This window comes from Orbilia oligospora, assembly GCF_000225545.1.
Source record: "Orbilia oligospora ATCC 24927 unplaced genomic scaffold scaffold00054, whole genome shotgun sequence".
Taxonomy (NCBI): Eukaryota; Fungi; Ascomycota; class Orbiliomycetes; order Orbiliales; family Orbiliaceae; genus Orbilia; species Orbilia oligospora.
Window position 1 is genome coordinate 1159344 of NW_011645611.1, and position 18121 is coordinate 1177464.

The following is an 18121-nucleotide window of genomic DNA, read 5'->3' on the forward strand; positions in this document are numbered from 1 at the left end:
GACACGCTCCCTAGCCCATAATTCAGGGACGCCATTATTACCCAAACCAAACCCACCCATCCTATGGGAGGTGCTAAAATAGAAAGAATAACAATAATAATACTGATGATAACAAAAGTGGTGAAGAAGAAGAGGAAAGAAACACCAACTTTTTTTTTTCTCCGCGAGGAGGGTACATCTCGATATTCTCCTTAAAACAACCAAACGTACCAAAATAGCAGAGATACGGCTCCAAAAAACGCAAGCCATGTCTTCCAGCCTATTCCCGTCTTTTCGGCCATTCGTAACATTCTATTCATTGTTCCGCGAAGTTTGAAGCGTGTGTTTTCAAATGTATCGTTCTAGAACATCGAAACCAAAGAAAAAAAGCCAAAAGCGAAATGATTAAAAAGAGGTTAGTTGCAAGGAAATTCCAAATTTATTAAGCTGACTCCGGATGTGGGTTAAAGATAGGTAGGGATGAGGAAGGGTGGAGTTTTCGTTACCATTGAATTGATCATTGTAGTAGAATCTCTGACGTCGACACCAATAGCAGTTGTTATCTAGTCGGGGACAAAATGGCAGCTGTTAGTTGGTTGTACATATATTTAGATATAGAGAGACACATCGATCCCGATTCTGCAGCTGACAAAGGTGAACCCCTCTCTGCAGCTCTGCTAGCAGCAATTCGTATCATAACAAGAAGAGAGAGAGAGAGAGAAAGAGAGAGCGGGGGAAAGCGCATACATCCTTCAACATCCGCACTTTGGCACTCATAGCCTCAATCGCTGCATCATTCTGCGATTCTAATTCATCGAGTACCGCATGGCTGTATTGTCCCCTATTCTCCCGGCCGAAATATTAGCCTCCCCGGACGTTCCGTATCGATAGAGGTAGGGGAGAAAACGGACCTGCTGTTAGGTGTCGCCGGGCGATATCCACCTGGAGGAGCCCCTAGTCCTGACCCGGATTCGTAACTGTCGTGACCTGCAGGTCGGCCATCGCGCTGATGGAGACCTCCGTACCTAGTTTCCACACGTGCCCAAAAAAGGGTGGTTTATGTTAGAGACTTCTTTTTTTTTTGTTTGATTTGGAATTATTTGAACAAAGTGGTAGGGGATGCTGTAAGTCGAATGGCAAAAGGATGGATATAGATGGGAGTATATTGTACCTGGAAGTCATCTATGCATATGGTGTTTTCGTTTGTGGTGGGGGGTTTTTAATAAATTTCGATATGGAGATTTGAGGTTCTGTAGATTATATTATTCGGGGGCCTGGAGAAGGCGGCGCGTTGCAAGCTGGCCTGGAGTTAAAGGTTAAAGCTGGCAGCTGGTTGGCTTGGAAGAAGGCTTGTCACGTCGGTTGGGGTTCGGCTTGGTTTGGTTCGGAGCCGCGCGATTATGTAAGGCCAACACAGCCGCATATATGCATGCTGTCTATGAGATCGAGGAATTCGAAATGTAGGATGATTGCCATTTGGTTTCCCTTTTTATTAAAGTGTAGAGGAATAAAGTACATTCTTGACTTCTTTTGCTCTTAATATCAGTAATAGGAACAAAGAGAAGACGTTTAGGTTCTTTTTTTAGTCAAAAAAAAAGTTGGTCGCTGTGCATGCACATATGTGAGACGCACATATGAGCATGTAGAAGCTTGAATCATTTCCCCGTCGTATTGATCCTTACCGCCACTCCTCTCTCTTCATTTCCTTCTAGGATAGAAATACTTCGGAATAACATAAATCGAAAAAGAAAAGAAAAGAAAAGACATAGAAGAGAAGGAGAAATGCTCGCGCTTTAGAAAAAGGTCACCAGTTGTACCCAGTCTGCGCCCTTTTGAAGATAATGTAATTCTAGAAAAGCGGTGGGATGGGATGAAAGTATTTGGAAAGTATTGTTATTATGGCAAGAAGACAAAAAACAGCAAGCCAGAGACGCAGCCTATTCGACTAAGAGGTAAGAGGATACCAAAGTATCTCAGTCTTCCATCCTATCAACATCTTCATCCTGTGGGGCGGGCTTCTCCTGGAAGTCCTCATCATCGTCATCATCATCGTCAAGGCCGGTTTGGTCGACCTCGGCGTAGTTGATGGCCTTGCCACGGGTACGACCACCGGGAACGATGTTGGAGGATGTGATTTCCTCGAGAGCGTCGTGTTCAACCTCGTCTGTGAGATTCAGAAAAAGAAATATGTCAATTCGAGGTATAAGGGCTAAGGATGGTATGTAGCTTTCAAGTACCTTCGGGCAAAGCCTGTTTTACGATAGACATGTTAGCAAACCAATGTGACTTTTCCAGAACGACCTATGATCAACTAATTGTGAATATAATGGACTTACATGTTCATCGAACGTTTCTTCTTCCTCTTCTTCCGAAGATTCTTCTTCAACGGCGGGGTTGGCAACGGTATCCTCCTGGAGCTTGCCTTTGCCCTTATCAGGAGTGGTGTCCATGGCGTCGTCGTATGTAGACATTTTTATGGATTTGTATTTGAGGAGGTATTAAACACGTGCTGTTCAATCAACAATGATATTAGTATACTTTTTTCTTCCACGTTCTTTTTTTTTTTTTTTCTTCCTTCTCGTGTCTCCCTCGTTTTTGAGTTCGCGTGTCTGGCTAGGTACTTCGGTAGGGTAACAGCTAGCGACGCGGGACAAAATTGAAAGAGGGAAAAAATGAGGGGTACGAGAAATGGAAACCCGGAAATAACAGCTGGAGAAACAGAAGATGCAAGCAAAAAGACGCGTGATCGGGACTTGGAAGGGGTGGATGGAGCTCAGGGGCGTACCTTTGAAGCTTGTATTCGAGCAGGATAGAGAGCTGGGAGGTTCCAATGGATCTGGTTGGATGGTAGAAAGGTTGGTTGGAGATCGAGAGTTAGTTGCGGTGTGGGGAATTCGGGTCGAGCTGGTTTGGTAAGTACCAACACACTCGATACTGCTGCCGCTGCTACCAGCACTGCTACCACCCTGAGGATCTCGTGTACTACTGTGTACCACCACTGTGTACCACCACTGTGCATCTTGCATATTCCTGACAATGCAATCTCAAATTTAATATCAAACATCCAAACACCACCACCACCACCACCACCACAACATTCGACAGTGTCAGGCTTCCATGCGGGGGTCTACAGTTTCAAGTACATGTACTTCCTTTACCAGATATGTACATGTACAGTGCGGGGCCAAATACCACGGGTGTCCCACAGTGCAATTCCTATTTTAAATAGTTACTCTCCACGGCATACGGGATGGACCCTTTACATAATCACCCCGGGACTGGCCAGCCCTGTTGGTTGGTTTTTCTTGCCGAACCAGCACCTTTAACCAAGGCGAAAAAGGCTATATCGATGGCGTGATTGACTCGGCGTCCACAAAAGCATCTGCAATTGGAAATCTTCGAAAAAAGATGCTCTGCGGACCTCCACGATGAGACGACTTCAGTCCTAAACTGCGGCCCAGGTCTCCGCATCGGATGTCGAATATGTCTCTGTACCCTGAACATGACATGATACTATGCCAATTCCTTCTTGAGATTGTCTCTCGTGAAAGGATTCCTAAGAGCTAAAAATTAAAGCTTTCAAAGTCGGTCGGCCCTTTGGGGGCACACCGATGGGTTCAAAGATGTTATTATATAAGTCCGGCGCCCCTCCTTCCTCTGTCGACTTTCATTTCGCAATACTTGCCCCTCATCCTCTCGACGATTGCCAGCAGTTTCCAAACTAAAATCTCATTTTTGCGCCGTTTTTCCTCATACTAGTGCGACTCGAGTTTAATTTTTCTTAATGTGAGTGAAACTCGCCGGTCGAAGTTTTCTTCCTGGTTCCGGCGCTGTACTACAGTCGTACAAGCCTTATTTCTCGATCCAACCTTTGAAAAGAAAAAAACATTCCAGTTTATTAGGGAAAACGTTCTCCTATAGCTGCCCGGTGCCTCATCTCTTATCAGAAGTTTTTCCGATATGGGCGCATCGGGCTACGTCATTTATATCTAGTTTCGCGAAACCTTCGCTCAGGTATCGCGCAATTTTGATACTTTATAGCATGCTGCCTGCAGCCGGACCCCTCGGGCCATGTGAATGACTTAGCGCCCGAAACATCTATCAGATATAGATGAGGGGTACAGACTACATCCATGTCTATCTACACGGGTCTTATATCTATGAAAATACGTTCCACACGATATTCAATTTCTTTTCCTTCCTTCTACGGTACTGCGCTTCAACGTTGAACGATACTACGCTTTGTTGCATTTTTTGGTGCGTCAACGCAGAATCCTGACCAAATCTTCCATACAGATTGTTATTCGAGAATATACCCAATCAATCATTCACAATGGCAGAAGAATACAAGCCAAAGTTTGAGACTTTGCAGCTCCACGCTGGGTAAGGCTTTCCCTTCTCAAGATCCACTTCTTGTCTCAGTTGAGATGTGTAAATACTAATGATATACCGTTCAATATAGTCAGGAGCCGGACCCAGCCACCAATGCTCGAGGTATTACCGATACATAACCCCGATCGATAGTCTGCTTGTTTACAAAAAACTAATCTCGAATCTAAATCTCCAAAGCCGTCCCAATCTACGCCACGACAGTATGTTTTTCCCTGCTTACACTCTACGATTGGGAAAATACTGATTTCGAAAAAAATATAGTCATACGTCTTCAATGATTCTGCCCATGGCGCACGTCTGTTCGCCCTCCAGGAGTTTGGAAACATCTATTCTAGAATCATGAACCCCACAGTTGATGTTTTCGAGAAGAGAATCGCTGCTCTTGAGGGTGGTGTTGCTGCTGTTGTATGTATATCCTCGACCTTTGGTTCGCCTGGGACCTGGGACCTGGTTTTGGGGGTTAACAAATTCGGAATAGGCGGCATCCAGCGGTCAATCCGCCCAGGCTATGGCTATCTTTGCCTTGGTAAGTCCTTTTTCTTGTTAGAGAGACATAGAGGAGTGGACTAACATCCCCGCCTAGGCCCACGCCGGTGACAACATTGTCGCCACATCCTTCCTCTACGGCGGTATGAGACAGCGATCCAAAAAAAAATCAACTGTAGATTCCATCTCCTAACATACATACCATCGCAGGAACCTACAATCAATTCAAGGTCCTCTTCCCAAGATTAGGTGAGCCGCAAACACAAAACCCAAAATCCCCACCCTGGGCATGCTAACCCTTGCAACTTTTCTGGCGCGCAGGAATCAACGTCAAGTTTGTCGACGGAGATAAGCCAGAGGACATCAAGGCCGCCATTGATAGCAAGACCAAGGCCGTATACATCGAGTCCATCGGAAACCCGAAATACAATATTCCGGATATCCAGGCCATTGCTGATATCGCCCATGCTGCTGGAATCCCACTCGGTATGTATCTACTCTGTTAGGTGTAGATGTAAATTTGCTAATAGGGTCCTTAATAAAGTCGTCGACAATACCTTCGGTGCTGGTGGTTACTTGATCAGGCCAATTGAGCACGGTGCCGATATCGTTGTTCACTCTGCCACAAAATGGATTGGCGGACACGGAAACAGTAAGCATTTACAACATTCTCCACACATGTTGCCTGGCCGGCTGGGACTAACGTTGTTTTTAACATTTAGCAATCGCTGGTGTCATCGTTGACTCCGGAAAGTTCGACTGGGGCAAGAACTACGACCGATTCCCACAATTCACCGACCCCGCACCTGGTTACCACGGCCTTAACTTCTGGAAGACCTTCGGCCCAATCTCTTATGCCATCAGAGTCAGAGTCGATGTTCTCCGTGATCTTGGATCCGCATTGAACCCATTCGGTGCCTTCTTGTTGATCACTGGTCTTGAGACCCTTTCTCTCCGTGTCGAAAGACACTGCAGCAATGCGCTTGCGCTTGCTAAGTGGCTCGAGAAGCACGAATCTGTGTAAGTTTTTTAACTGCTCCGCCTTAAAGATGATCCAATAAACTGATAATATCCTTTTCGGAATACTTTAGTGCCTGGGTTTCGTATGTCGGTCTCGAAAGCCACCCATCCCACGCATTGGCCAAGAAATACCTCGACCCATCCCGAGGATACGGTGGTGTCCTTTCGTTCGGTATCAAGGGAGGAGAAGACGCTGGTCGTATTCTCGTCGATAACCTTAAGCTCGCATCAAACCTTGCCAAGTACGTTCTTGTTCATTCCCCGATCTAGTATCTCGTGGTCCTTCCTTTTACTAACATTAAATCTTATAGTGTTGGAGACGCTAAGTAAGCACTTATACACCGAATTATGGCCTGCTTAGGAGCAAAACGCTGGGAATTTAAGAACTAACATTACCGCGAATAATAGGACCCTCGTCATCAGCCCTACCGCTACTACACATACCCAGTTGACCAAGGAAGAGCAAATTGCCTCCGGTGTCACTCCTGATCTCATCAGAGTCAGCGTCGGTATCGAGCATATTGATGATATCATCCACGATTTCGAGGTATGTCACTCCAATCTTAAACCTAAACCCACCTCGAGAGATGTGCCTTTTTACTAATAATCCCTCTTTTAAAAACTATAGCAAGCATTCGCTAAGTCCGGAACCCCAAGCACTGGTGGCGATGCTTCTGCTGCCGCTGTTGTTGGTGAAGTTGAGAAGGCTGTTGCTGGTTTGACGGTTTAAATTTCTCTTCAGTCAATCTTTTTCCAGTAGAAGAATTGTCGATTTTGAGTTCATATCTATTAGTAGATGAGAATTCACAGTCAGTAAATATTTTGGGTTTTGTGATCAACAGGATATTTGGAAGGGATGAAGTTATGATCAGGTTTATTTCCTTTTTAATGAACAAATGCTTTCCTTTTTTTGGTTTTTTTATTCGATATCTTTCGCAATTGCATTACCAGTATTTCTGGGGAGTATAGGTACCTAGGTAGTACTAGTTAGTACTATGATTCAATCTACTTTGAATGCCCAAGTTCTGGGCTTACTGGATTTTTAGTCAGGTTATAGTTCCACTGTCAATGCTGTACAGAGTCTAGATGCTCCTTGTCGATTTCAATTGCTATTATTTATGATTAGACTTGTAATGGCCTAATGCATCGATAATAATTGATATGACGTTTACAAGACTCCATTCCATAGTATATCCATGTGATTGATCAGTACGAGACTAGTGATTGATTATGAATTTACATCTTATCTTGTCGCCAGACTCCTCAACCGTGCTCGCATCGATACATCGACCAACCGAACTCGAACTCTCTGAATATCTGCGTTGTCTCCCACACACCATCCCTCCATCCCATCCAGTTCCCAGCTCAAAGCTCCCCCAAATTACGTATCCCCGTCACCCCGAACAAAAACCCACTCCCAAAAGCTGCTCAGGGCGCCAGCCAGCACATGTAGAAAGAAAGAAAGAAAAAAAGCTAAAAGGCTATCGCGAATTTGCACAACTTTTGAGAGGCCATGGAAGCCGATAACATTACTTTCAAAGCCTTCGAAAACGAAAAGGAAACCCCTCATCTCGAATCCTTACGGTCTCTGATATCCGACGGCCTCTCAGAACCTTACAGTATCTACGTCTATCGTTACTTTTTGCATCAGTGGGGGGATTTGTGTTATCTTGTAAATATGCCCCCCCCTTCCACGTGAGCGTATCATACAGTTTATATCTATATTGTAACACCACGATTTCGATATTATTACTTTCTTGGGGAAAAAATGCTTTTGTAAAAATGCTTTTTTATCCATGTTTTTTTTTTAAAAAATAAAGAGAAATTGATATATTAATATCGTGATTATATTCTTAAAAATAGGCATTGGACGGCGAAAACCTCATCGGCGTCGTCATCTGCAAGCTCGAAAAACATCGAGAACATGGCGCAAATAGAGGGTACATCGCCATGCTTGTCGTGAAGGAAGAATATAGGGGTAGAGGTCTAGCTACAAAACTCGTCAAGATGGCTATAGACGCTATGATTCTTAGAAATGCGGATGAGGTTTGTTTCCACCGATGTATCTTCTGTCTTTTTTTTTTTTTTTTTTTCAGTACACCAAAGCTAACGAACTCTCACGATATCTAGGTCGTTCTGGAAACAGAAGTAACTAATACTGGCGCTATAAAACTCTATGAACACCTTGGATTTCTAAGGAGCAAGAGACTTCATAGATATTACCTCAACGGCAACTCGGCATTTCGATTGGTATTATACCTCAAGAGCAATGCCGAGGCGCTTGCATCAGCAGACCATGGTCATGAGCACATAGATCTAGATGCGGATGGGGACACGGAAATCACAAATGATTAGTGGATTCACGGGCGAGAAGAAAAATGAAATGAAACAAAGGCACTGGGACTGATACTCCAATTCTCCGTTAATATACCCTAGAAGATACTATGCGTTATGCGTTTATGGAATACCAATTGATTTCAAAATGGGCGAATCGAGATTGCCACTGACTTTTTCAAAAGAACAATTAATCGATATCCTTAGAACAACGAAGACGCCCGCCTCCAACGTGAAAAAGGAAACAAGAAATGATCATATATCGTAATATCAAGCTGTGCCTTGTACAACCCTGAACCCTGCGGCGACCACCTTTTGGATCTCCTCGTTCTTGTGCGGCAAGAGTGAGAGCGCATATGCAACATCATTCCATTGTCTTTCAGTATCACAGCGTCCTAAACGGGCAGCCAACTTGTCCGAGAGCTGTCTAGCATGTTTATCCTATATGCGCTGTCAGCCTGAGAGCTTTGTTAGACGAGCCGGGCGTAGACATACCTTTTCAATGAATGAAGTCAAGAACTTCACAATCCTCTTCAGAGACTCCTCATCGATGTTCTGATCCGTAGTAAGGAGTGAAAACACATCAATGAAGTGATTATACACCGCATTATCCTTCGTAGCCAACTCGGTAAAGAACATCTTCGCCAAATCAGCAATTCCTTTATCCTGATCCTCCAAGCATTTCGCCATCTCCCCGAGTTGCCCCTTAACTTTTACTTGACCGGCCAATATCAAGAATGTTAGGGTCATCAGACATGTTCTTTTCACCGATGCCTCCTTATCGTTCAAACGGCGGTATAAGAAGTCCGTGTTTTCATCGATTAGATGATTAAAACACACTGCCATGTCTCCTAACCCGATTACTACATTACTCCTGATAATAGGATCTGTAGATTTTTCCATAATGGTGATCAATAGTGGTAAGTTATTCTCGCAAAATTCCGATGACACACACATAAACTTCGCAAGGCAAAGAGTTGCAGTAGCCTGGAGGTTGGCGTCCTTGTAGTTGGTATTACTGGAGCATATCTCCATAAGCATCGGCCCAAATCGAGCTAGAAGCGATTTGTTTCCATAAAGCAACTCTCTTTCGCGAATATGTTGCATGGCATCCGTAAAGTCGTCTTCATTGGTACCGCCAATAAGATCCAACTCACTTTGGGCAGTCTGAGCAGCTGCTCCTTTCTCTGGAGTCTGAGCGGTTGCTTTCAGTTTCTCTGACGCAGCCTTCCTTCTCTTGAAGTCTAATTCGTGGAGCTCAAGGTGGACAATTTGTTTGATAGCAACGTGACCTACAAGGAACAAGAGCTGAGAAAGCTTGATATTTGCGTCAATGCTATCCTCCGGCTTTTGCGGGGCTGGTTCACCGTCCTCGATCTCCATTGCACGAGGGGCGCAAAACACGCTCCTAGTCTTTCTTTGGATAATTTCCGTCACCAATACATCTGGGTGCTGTGATAATGCGTAGATAGCATTCACTGCCTGCTCAGCAAGACCAAGCCAGTCTTGGCTAGAAGTAGGAACCTCGAGGATTGCAGCTAACTTGATGAGTACGGCATGGTTGTTTGGGAGTCTTGCCATTGTACTCGGGCTGTCCCGTCTACCGGTTGGGCAAATATGCTTCAAAGCAATGCAGGTGTACTTGGCAAGTGCGAGGTCAGCTCTTCCAAGGGCACCCAACCCAATGCGGAGAAGTGTCTCGAGATGCTTGATCACGATCTCTGGATCTGCGACAGCAAGCATTCCGATGCATATTATAGCGCCTCTCCTCTGAGTCCTCGAGATTTCCTTCTTTTGCACACCATACACCTTCCACAGCTTTTCAACAACTGCTTCAGGGATCTGACCTGCTTTCATCATTGTGCTCAGAAGAGCTTCAAGAGACGTAAGCTCGCCAGAAGTTGCACCAAACGTTAGACTGATAATATTCCGGGCCACATAATTCGCAGCATCATTGGGGTTGAAGTTATTCGGCGCTTCGAAGTATAGCATCTTGTAACAGTCGATCAGATGAGTTTGAACGCTTCGGCCTTCATCGCTGTTTCCTTTGGTCCAGATCAACCGCAACATTTTGCGAATTCCAACCTATTTCTTTGTTAGTTAAATGTCGAAACCGCATTTTAACGCCCTTACGAGATATAACATACCTTAGAAGGCTCAACTCGATATGCATCTAACACCACAAAGAAATCCATAGCTTCAATAACCTCGCTTTTATTTCGAGATCCAAGTAACTGCGTGACGAGAGTAGCAGCGGTATGGAGGGAATTTATAAACCGGATAGCATCCATATAGTATCGCCTCGTTAATTGCAGTTTTGTAATTGCCTCTGATGTTGCCATCTCCTCTGGTGTTGGACCTGCGGGCGGTTGATGGCCCTCTTCTCCATCCGCTTCATGCATGGTAACATCTTGTAATAGACTTTCATCAACCGAAGTTTCGTCTGCCCCACCCTCTCCGAGGCCTGGGGCCCCTGGTGGTGGGCCCAGCGCATCTATTTCTTCATTTACTTTGGTTAAACGCTCAGTCCACTCCTTTAGGGCAAGTTGTCCACCGTGCAGCACGCTGAAAGGGTGTGTGGCAACAAGGCGCCCGATCAGTTTAATGGCATTCCTGCGAACATTGCTACTCTTGTCCTCGAGGCTGCGAGTGGCATGTTCTGTGATTTTTTGTCTGCGCCCTGGGTTCTTTATTTCCAAGCTAGTGTTTGCATGAAAATGTTAGTCTATATACGCTTGAAGAATGGGAGGAATCCGTACTCGCAAAGTCTGCTGAGAACCTGCATCAAACGTGAGCGGCAATAAGGGTTGATATCTAGAAACCTCTCTTCTAGAACATCGTAGAAGGACTCAATTTGTGACTTATGTGAATCCGTCCGTTCGTCTTCTTTCGTCAAATCTGCGATGAGATTGCCGCAAACTTCTATGATACCGCATCGCAAAGTATACGACTAACATTTGGTTAGTGTGATCCTGGCATTATTCAAAGTTCTGGTACCCACTTCGCTATCCAGTAGTTTGATCAACAGTGTCATTTGTTTGAGAACGAGGCGAGGCGCGACCTCTGCGAGCTTGGCCAAGAAAGTTGATATCGATTTAGGTCCCTTGGTATCATTGCTGTTGAACTCCTTGTTACTAACTTCCCGGAGAACTTCGTCGGCAAGCTGGGGATAATCGAATTGTTCATCTAAGATTTGCAAGAACTCGGCCATCGGCTCCGAAAGATGTTCGAAATATGACAAGTTTTGCACAATCGAGATTTGAGCGCCTAAGTTATATGTCAACTTAGTACTTAAAGAGAGGCCTTTTGGAGCAGTAAAAATTACCGTATGCGTGACCATGATGTTTTACAGCAAGACAGAGTATTTTGAAGCAGTGCATCTTCATTGGAACGCTCTTTACTCGCTGTTCATTCTCTAGCATCAAATACACTGGCCTTGTAAAGAGGCTGACGAATGTATCTCTTTCAGAAGTTGTCAGGAACATCCTAGATAGTTTGAGCTTCATTACTCTCGCCATGATGTCTAACGTCTGAAGGAGCTGTGAAGATGGGTCCCAAACCCCTGCGCTAGCCTTCGAAACCTTTGACTTAACACCCCTGCCTCTGGCGGCTGGAGCAGTTTGGTTGCTCTTCTCTTGCATTCGAGTTTCCGTCGCGCCGATAGCCCATAGCAGCAGGAATCCATATGCCTCCAGTAGTTCTTTGTGCAACTCAAGATCGCCAGGGTCGTCCGATTCTAATTCGCTGTTTACGATAGCGGCCTCAGCGGCCAAGCCTGAGGCAACCAAGTCTAGAACTTTGCTCGCGGATACTCCTGGGATTAAAGAAAACGACCTGCGCGCCAGTAGATAGCTCCGTCAGCATATGAAGCTTTATAAGGGTGGTCTGAGGGTGCCTACTTCAGCAAGCATTGTAGGTTGTCAAAGTTATCGTCTTTTAGAATGGCATCTGGGCTTATGGTGACAGCTTCAACGATAGGGTCCAGCACAGGATTGACCTGCCCCGCGGTGAGGGGCTCTCCATTTTCGCTGATGAGACCAGGGTCTGCATCTGGACAGGAAATGGTCAAAGGGTCGTCGAGATAAGCTCTTAGCGAATCCGTAAGCTCGAATGTGTATTTTGATTCCTCCATTCTGTCGTAAGGGTATGTTTTGAGAGTCGTAAATAACTTAGATATCGAACGGGGAGCTAGATAGGCATGCCACCTGGGCTGCGCCTAGTCGGGTCAGAGGATGTGGGTTTCCGTTGGTCTTCGTTCTAGCGCGGTTTCGAATGGACCGTAAGGCCTTCCAGTAGGTCCTCTGAAGCTCGTTCTGTGTTCGGCGAGTCGTTTCGACGTTCGGTATTCGACGTCGGGGTCCGTTGCGGTGTCTATGCCGTTGTTGTTTACTTTTTACCGTCGCCTACGAGAGAGAAGTGTTTTGTTGTTGCCGTTGTTACCAATGTTGGTGTCTCGCGCATTAAAACTCGCGAATCGGAATTTAATAACATGCAGCTTGCGATCGATTTCATGCCTCATCGTGTATAATTCGGGATATACACCATCGTACAACAGCATATTGCTCCCTTGTCTCGCAATTCACCAACGACGAGAACTGGACTAAGTCTTCTATAGGGGCAAGGTCAGAAATTCGGCAATGGATAGCCATTGGCATTGGTATCTTCGAGGCTTGAGCTAACCCCTGCGTTCAACAGACTCACGGACTTCTATTCGCAATGAATTCGCAAAGCCATCGCTCAGCTGCCCTGCACGCTGCTTCCAAGATCATTCAACGCAAACCTTCACGGACCGAGAATATACCACCTCCACGAAATGAAGTAGCTAAGCAAGGATTTTCTTCAGACGACTATGTAAACGGCAAAGGCGTTCAATACCCTGCTCAGGGCGATGAAATGGACGAAGATGAAGATGTCGCAGGAATCAGCGAAAATGACAGCGAGATGGAACCATATGCTCTCTCAGAAGACCAATTCTCAGAAGAATCTGACGGAACCGTGGATGAGATTTGCCCTGAGGTGCAGGAGGAGATCGATGAGTTCATGGCCTCGTTTCAAGAACTTGATCTGCACTACAAGATTGTTAGCAAGACTGGAGAGGGCACTTTCTCTTCTGTCTATAAAGCAATAGACTTGCAGTATAACAGTTACGTAAACGAATGGGATCTCGACGAACGAACCGCCGAATACTACTCGCCTCGATCGAAACGACACCGCTTAAATCAAGCTAAGGAGAAGAGGGTCAAATATGTCGCTATTAAAAAAATATACGTCACAAGCAGCCCACAGAGAATCCACAACGAATTGGAACTCCTAAAAGATCTTACTGGATCAAAGAATGTGGTATCACTCATTACGGCTTTCCGCCACCTCGACCAAGTCATTGCCGTCATGCCTTATTTTCGCCATGTCGATTTCAGAGTGAGCTATTCGACACGATCCTTTGGTTCTCAAACGTGATGCTAATCATCACATTTCTACAGGAGTATTTTAGGAAACTCAGTATCATCGAAATCCAACGTTACATGCGATCACTCTTTACGGCTTTGAAGTTCGTCCACGCCAAGAATATCCTTCATCGAGATATTAAACCAACGTATGCTAGAGGTCCTCCTTGTAGTTGAATTCCTTAATTCTAATGACCCGCTCCATAGAAACTTTCTTTACGATTGCGCAAAAGGTAGAGGCGTATTGGTTGATTTTGGTCTGGCTGAGGTTTGTTGTTATACCTAGTTTGATTGGTGGTTACAGATCGTGCTAATACATGCTTGTAGAGAGAGGAATATGACGGAGTTTGTCCTTGCACCAGGGCTAGAGGGCCCCCCCCGAAACCTGTAGCGCCAGTTGGGGGGTATCCTAAAAACGATCAAAGGTAATCAAAGATATTAAGTCTACCCTAGACTATAAACTAACGAGCTATGTAAACTTAGGCCGTCCAAGCGAGCTAACAGAGCTGGGACGAGAGGCTTTCGCGCCCCCGAGGTCCTATTCAAGTGCAACAGACAAACCACTAGTATGTATCTCGCCTGCTTTTTAGATATCATCTCTTACAAGGGCTAATTCCTTTCAGAAATCGACATATGGTCTGCAGGTGTCATCCTCTTAACTTTCTTATCAAAACGATTCCCCTTCTTTAACTCCCCGGACGACATCGACGCCATAATTGAAATGGCTACGGTCTTTGGACGGGCGAAGATGAGGGCCTGCGCCGCGTTGCATGGTATGCCATCCAATCACTAGGTAAAATTGGGCGATACTAATATATTTTTTCTGAAGGCGCCGTATTCGAAACCGCCATCCCAACAATTTCAGAGAAAGGTCACAGTTTGTCTCGGATTGTTGAATGGGCGACATCCAGGAGCAAGAACGATCCTCTGAGCCTAGAGGAGAAAAGAGCACTGGTTTTCTTAGAAAAGACACTGGACTTGGATCATCGCAAACGCCTATCAGCTGCAGAAGCACTTGAAGACCCGTTTCTCACAAATATCGGAGCCGATATTTCCGACGACGAAGTCGAAACGATCTAGCAGATTCTTTCCCGTCAACGGCATCTTATCATTTCTGCATTCATGGTAGTTTTGCTTTTCATCGCATTTACAGGAAGTCTTTACCTTTGCCTTGTTTTCTTGAACCCCATGGCCGTTCTAGGTACCTTTATACGACAAATAAGGTGTTTTTGGCAGCTTGACATAGATGTTGCTTTTATTTCATTGCATTGTTCTTGGAGCACAAAGGAGCGTGCGTTTTGAAGCCTGGATACCCTCTATTTGTGTTTTCTTGTTGTTTTTGTTGCATTGTTCTTATCTCTTGGCATTAGATCACATGATGATAGATAGATAATCAGATAAGGGCTGGCTTGCCCTGGCCCAAAATTTCAATGTGTTGAACCCCATCCAATCAAAAAAGCCCAATCGGAGTGCGCTTGTGGGCAAACGACCGCGCCTAGACCAGCAAATTGAAGAAACCACCACCTCAAAACCTAGTGACATCCCTCATCATCGTCCACAGTTTTTTACCTCCTGCAATTCGAAGTATCGAGGTTATCGTCATTCAACAGCAACCATGCCCGTATGTCAACCGTCCTTCCCCGAGTATTGATTATTTCGACAATTGTGTTTTTGGCGGAAATGGAGGAAGTTGCAGTTGAAGGATATGAGAGAGGAAAGAGAGGCAGACCTAGCTAACGAATCACCATTTTTCGACTTCCAGACCAGACTTACAAAGACAAGAAAGCACAGAGGCCATGTCAGTGCCGGTCACGGTCGTGTAGGAAAGCACAGGGTACGACAGAACAATCCTCGACAATTCCCAGCCGATAAACTCTTTGGGCGAACAGATTATTGATAGCATATTTTTGGGAGATTTATAGAAGCATCCCGGTGGTCGTGGTCTTGCTGGTGGTCAACATCACCACCGAACCAACATGGACAAGTACCATCCCGGTTACTTCGGTAAAGTCGGTATGCGATACTTCCACAAGCTACAGAACCAGTTCTGGAGACCGGTTCTGAATCTCGACAAAGTGAGTTGAAAATCTACCCACCCGATCCGTTGGAAAACTTGAAGAGCAGGAAAGAAGATAGCAGGAGCAAAGTCAAAAGTAGCATCCGGGCTAGATATTTTAGGAATTGAATATAGAAATATCTGAAGATGAACAGCCGGGCTAATCAAGGTACTTTAATCTATAGCTGTGGACATTGATCCCCGCCGAATCGAGGGAGAAGTACTTGAGCGCTGGAAAGACCGACACCGCTCCAGTTATTGATCTACTGGCAAACGGATACTCCAAGCTTTTGGGCAAGGGAAGACTACCGGAGGTCCCGGTCATTGTCAAGGCTAGATTCGTCTCTAAGCTAGCTGAGAAGAAGATCAAGGAGGCTGGTATGTTCACACAAAACTCCCACGAAAAGTCTACATTCAGAATACTAACATGATCAAATCATAGGCGGTGCTGTCGAATTAGTAGCCTAAGCAAATCCAGATCTTTCGTCTTTTTCCGTTTTCTGTTTCCTACTTTACAATATTTGATCGAGATACCTCTTTACGCACCCTCTCTCCACGTTTTTCCGATCAAAATTCTACATACACCCACCCAACCTCTCTTCCGACTACTACGCCCTTTCCATTTTATGTCTCACGGGGTTACGCTACATTCGGTGTTTTCTCTATCGTCCTAATGCATGGTCTTTGTACATTTATATAACGGCACAACCGGGGTTAATTTTGTCGGGGGCCGCAATTTTTTTTGCCTCCAGCCAGAAAATTCATTCCAAGTAGAGGGAATAAATTTACTACCCAGCATATGACCGTTCCCTAAAATCGTAGGATCTAAAATCGTAAGATGGTGATTCTGTTTTTGGCCAACCCCAATTTATGAACTTGGGTACATCATGCTGAGTCCCATTTGCACTTTTTGCTTGTGGTTGTGCCTGGCGAGGTAAGTTTAATATGAGGACGACTCTCTCGCTAGATGCCGTCTCGTCGAATTCTATAATATGTACCACTACGTATCCATATATTACTCGCATCTCCAGAATATAAATACGGTCCCCAATCTTCGACAAATGATATCGATCTTGAATACGGTGACAGGGCATGAGTTGGACCTAAGATAATCTGAGATATATTAGAAACCTTTTGATACCATATTGATTAACTCTCGCTCATATCGTTTTGTACTTCTCAAAGTAACTGATCTGTAGAATTGTGCATCTGGAGTAGTCTCGGACATCTGGAGTATTCTTTGCGAATTAATATTATGTAGCAATTTCACGATTAGACGGCATAAAGATATCGACAACAATAAAACGTATAACTAATTGCACTATAGCTATATAAATTTATAAAGTTACATTTCGAGCTCAATTATGAAGCTTGACTTCTGTCTAATATATATAACGTTATCAAGTTCTTATTCGTCGATTCTTGGATATATCGATATGTATAGTATACCGCTGCCCTTTGTGACGTCTGGGAACGAGACCAGTATACCAGTAACTTTGGATCAGGTTTACATGTCAATAATATTATTTATGCTATCAGTATACTATTACGAATTTGATAACTTTATATTCACAACATGTATGCATATATTTTTCGCGTCTTAGTTCTCATGATGGGGCCTCTGTAGAGATATGCTCATGAGTACGGATCAAGGGTACTTAGATGTAGCAGTATACCCTACTTGTTTCTACACGATCTGTGAAACTCGGTAACCTGTACTAGCCCTATAGAAGAAGAAGGCGCTGTTCAGGTCCCATCGTATAAATTTACCTCTAGATCATGTATGGCTCCTAGTCGAGACGGAACCGTGGCCTTAGCAAGATATCATTTGTTGTACATCACGGGTAGAAGTTTCTATCAGAGCGCTTGAGCTTTTACATGCACCGGTTACTAGACTTAGAACGAGCCTGCCATCATCAATCACAGACATTCGGAGAGGATCTCTTCAGATGTCACTATCTCAGGTGACAGGTTTTTGGTGACGGGAGTTTTCCTTCTCCCTGAATAGATAACAAGTACCTAAGCTAAGGGTAAACATGACGAGCTTTTTTGTTTTCGAGGAGTTTTCCTCTCTCCCCGCCAGATATGCACCCCCGTTAAGCATCACTATCGTGGTGTGACCGGTTTCCTGCGCCAACGAGAGTATCCTTCTCTCAAAAGGTTTTTTACCCAAGGGAGTTTTCCAACTCTCCCTTATACCACCATCCAAACGACATCCACCAACCAACAAACGAAACCAGGGCTTTTTTATTTTCGAGGAGTTTTTCCTCTCTCCCCGCCAGATATGCACCCCCTTAAGCATCACTATCCTGGTGTGACCGGTTTAACGCGCCAACGAGAGTATCCTTCTCTCAAGAAGTTCTGTTTGGGACCAGAGCGAAGGTTTTTTGTCTTCAGGGAGTTTATCCTA

The 18121-nt window shown here is 44.8% G+C and overlaps 6 protein-coding genes across 6 annotated transcripts; 4 read left to right on the forward strand and 2 right to left on the reverse strand.

Annotated features, from left to right (window-relative positions):
• Positions 1-1952: 1952 nt before the first annotated feature.
• Positions 1953-2450, reverse strand: AOL_s00054g364 (uncharacterized protein; the record flags this gene model as incomplete). Its single annotated transcript, XM_011121680.1, has 3 exons — positions 1953-2143; positions 2217-2229; positions 2316-2450. The coding sequence occupies 3 exons, from the start codon at positions 2448-2450 to the stop codon at positions 1953-1955; spliced, it is 339 nt and encodes a 112-aa protein (XP_011119982.1).
• A 1862-nt stretch (positions 2451-4312) lies between these two features.
• On the forward strand, positions 4313-6607 carry AOL_s00054g365 (uncharacterized protein; the record flags this gene model as incomplete). Its single annotated transcript, XM_011121681.1, has 14 exons — positions 4313-4362; positions 4442-4473; positions 4549-4571; positions 4633-4776; positions 4850-4897; positions 4955-5000; positions 5068-5106; positions 5179-5343; positions 5402-5509; positions 5580-5877; positions 5949-6119; positions 6189-6203; positions 6286-6424; positions 6506-6607. 14 exons carry the CDS (start codon positions 4313-4315, stop codon positions 6605-6607), a joined length of 1380 nt encoding a protein of 459 aa, XP_011119983.1.
• Positions 6608-7390: 783 nt separating this feature from the next.
• Positions 7391-8232, forward strand: AOL_s00054g366 (uncharacterized protein; the record flags this gene model as incomplete). The annotated part of the gene is made up of 3 exons (XM_011121682.1): positions 7391-7549; positions 7741-7923; positions 8008-8232. 3 exons carry the CDS (start codon positions 7391-7393, stop codon positions 8230-8232), a joined length of 567 nt encoding a protein of 188 aa, XP_011119984.1.
• A 249-nt stretch (positions 8233-8481) lies between these two features.
• On the reverse strand, positions 8482-12343 carry AOL_s00054g367 (uncharacterized protein; the record flags this gene model as incomplete). Its single annotated transcript, XM_011121683.1, has 7 exons — positions 8482-8652; positions 8707-10296; positions 10359-10911; positions 10971-11161; positions 11213-11478; positions 11537-12045; positions 12111-12343. 7 exons carry the CDS (start codon positions 12341-12343, stop codon positions 8482-8484), a joined length of 3513 nt encoding a protein of 1170 aa, XP_011119985.1.
• Positions 12344-12927: 584 nt separating this feature from the next.
• On the forward strand, positions 12928-14735 carry AOL_s00054g368 (uncharacterized protein; the record flags this gene model as incomplete). The annotated part of the gene is made up of 7 exons (XM_011121684.1): positions 12928-13629; positions 13692-13804; positions 13863-13923; positions 13983-14080; positions 14139-14221; positions 14279-14428; positions 14485-14735. The coding sequence occupies 7 exons, from the start codon at positions 12928-12930 to the stop codon at positions 14733-14735; spliced, it is 1458 nt and encodes a 485-aa protein (XP_011119986.1).
• A 625-nt stretch (positions 14736-15360) lies between these two features.
• On the forward strand, positions 15361-16179 carry AOL_s00054g369 (uncharacterized protein; the record flags this gene model as incomplete). The annotated part of the gene is made up of 4 exons (XM_011121685.1): positions 15361-15489; positions 15578-15730; positions 15897-16089; positions 16154-16179. The coding sequence occupies 4 exons, from the start codon at positions 15361-15363 to the stop codon at positions 16177-16179; spliced, it is 501 nt and encodes a 166-aa protein (XP_011119987.1).
• Between the last annotated feature and the right edge of the window lie 1942 nt (positions 16180-18121).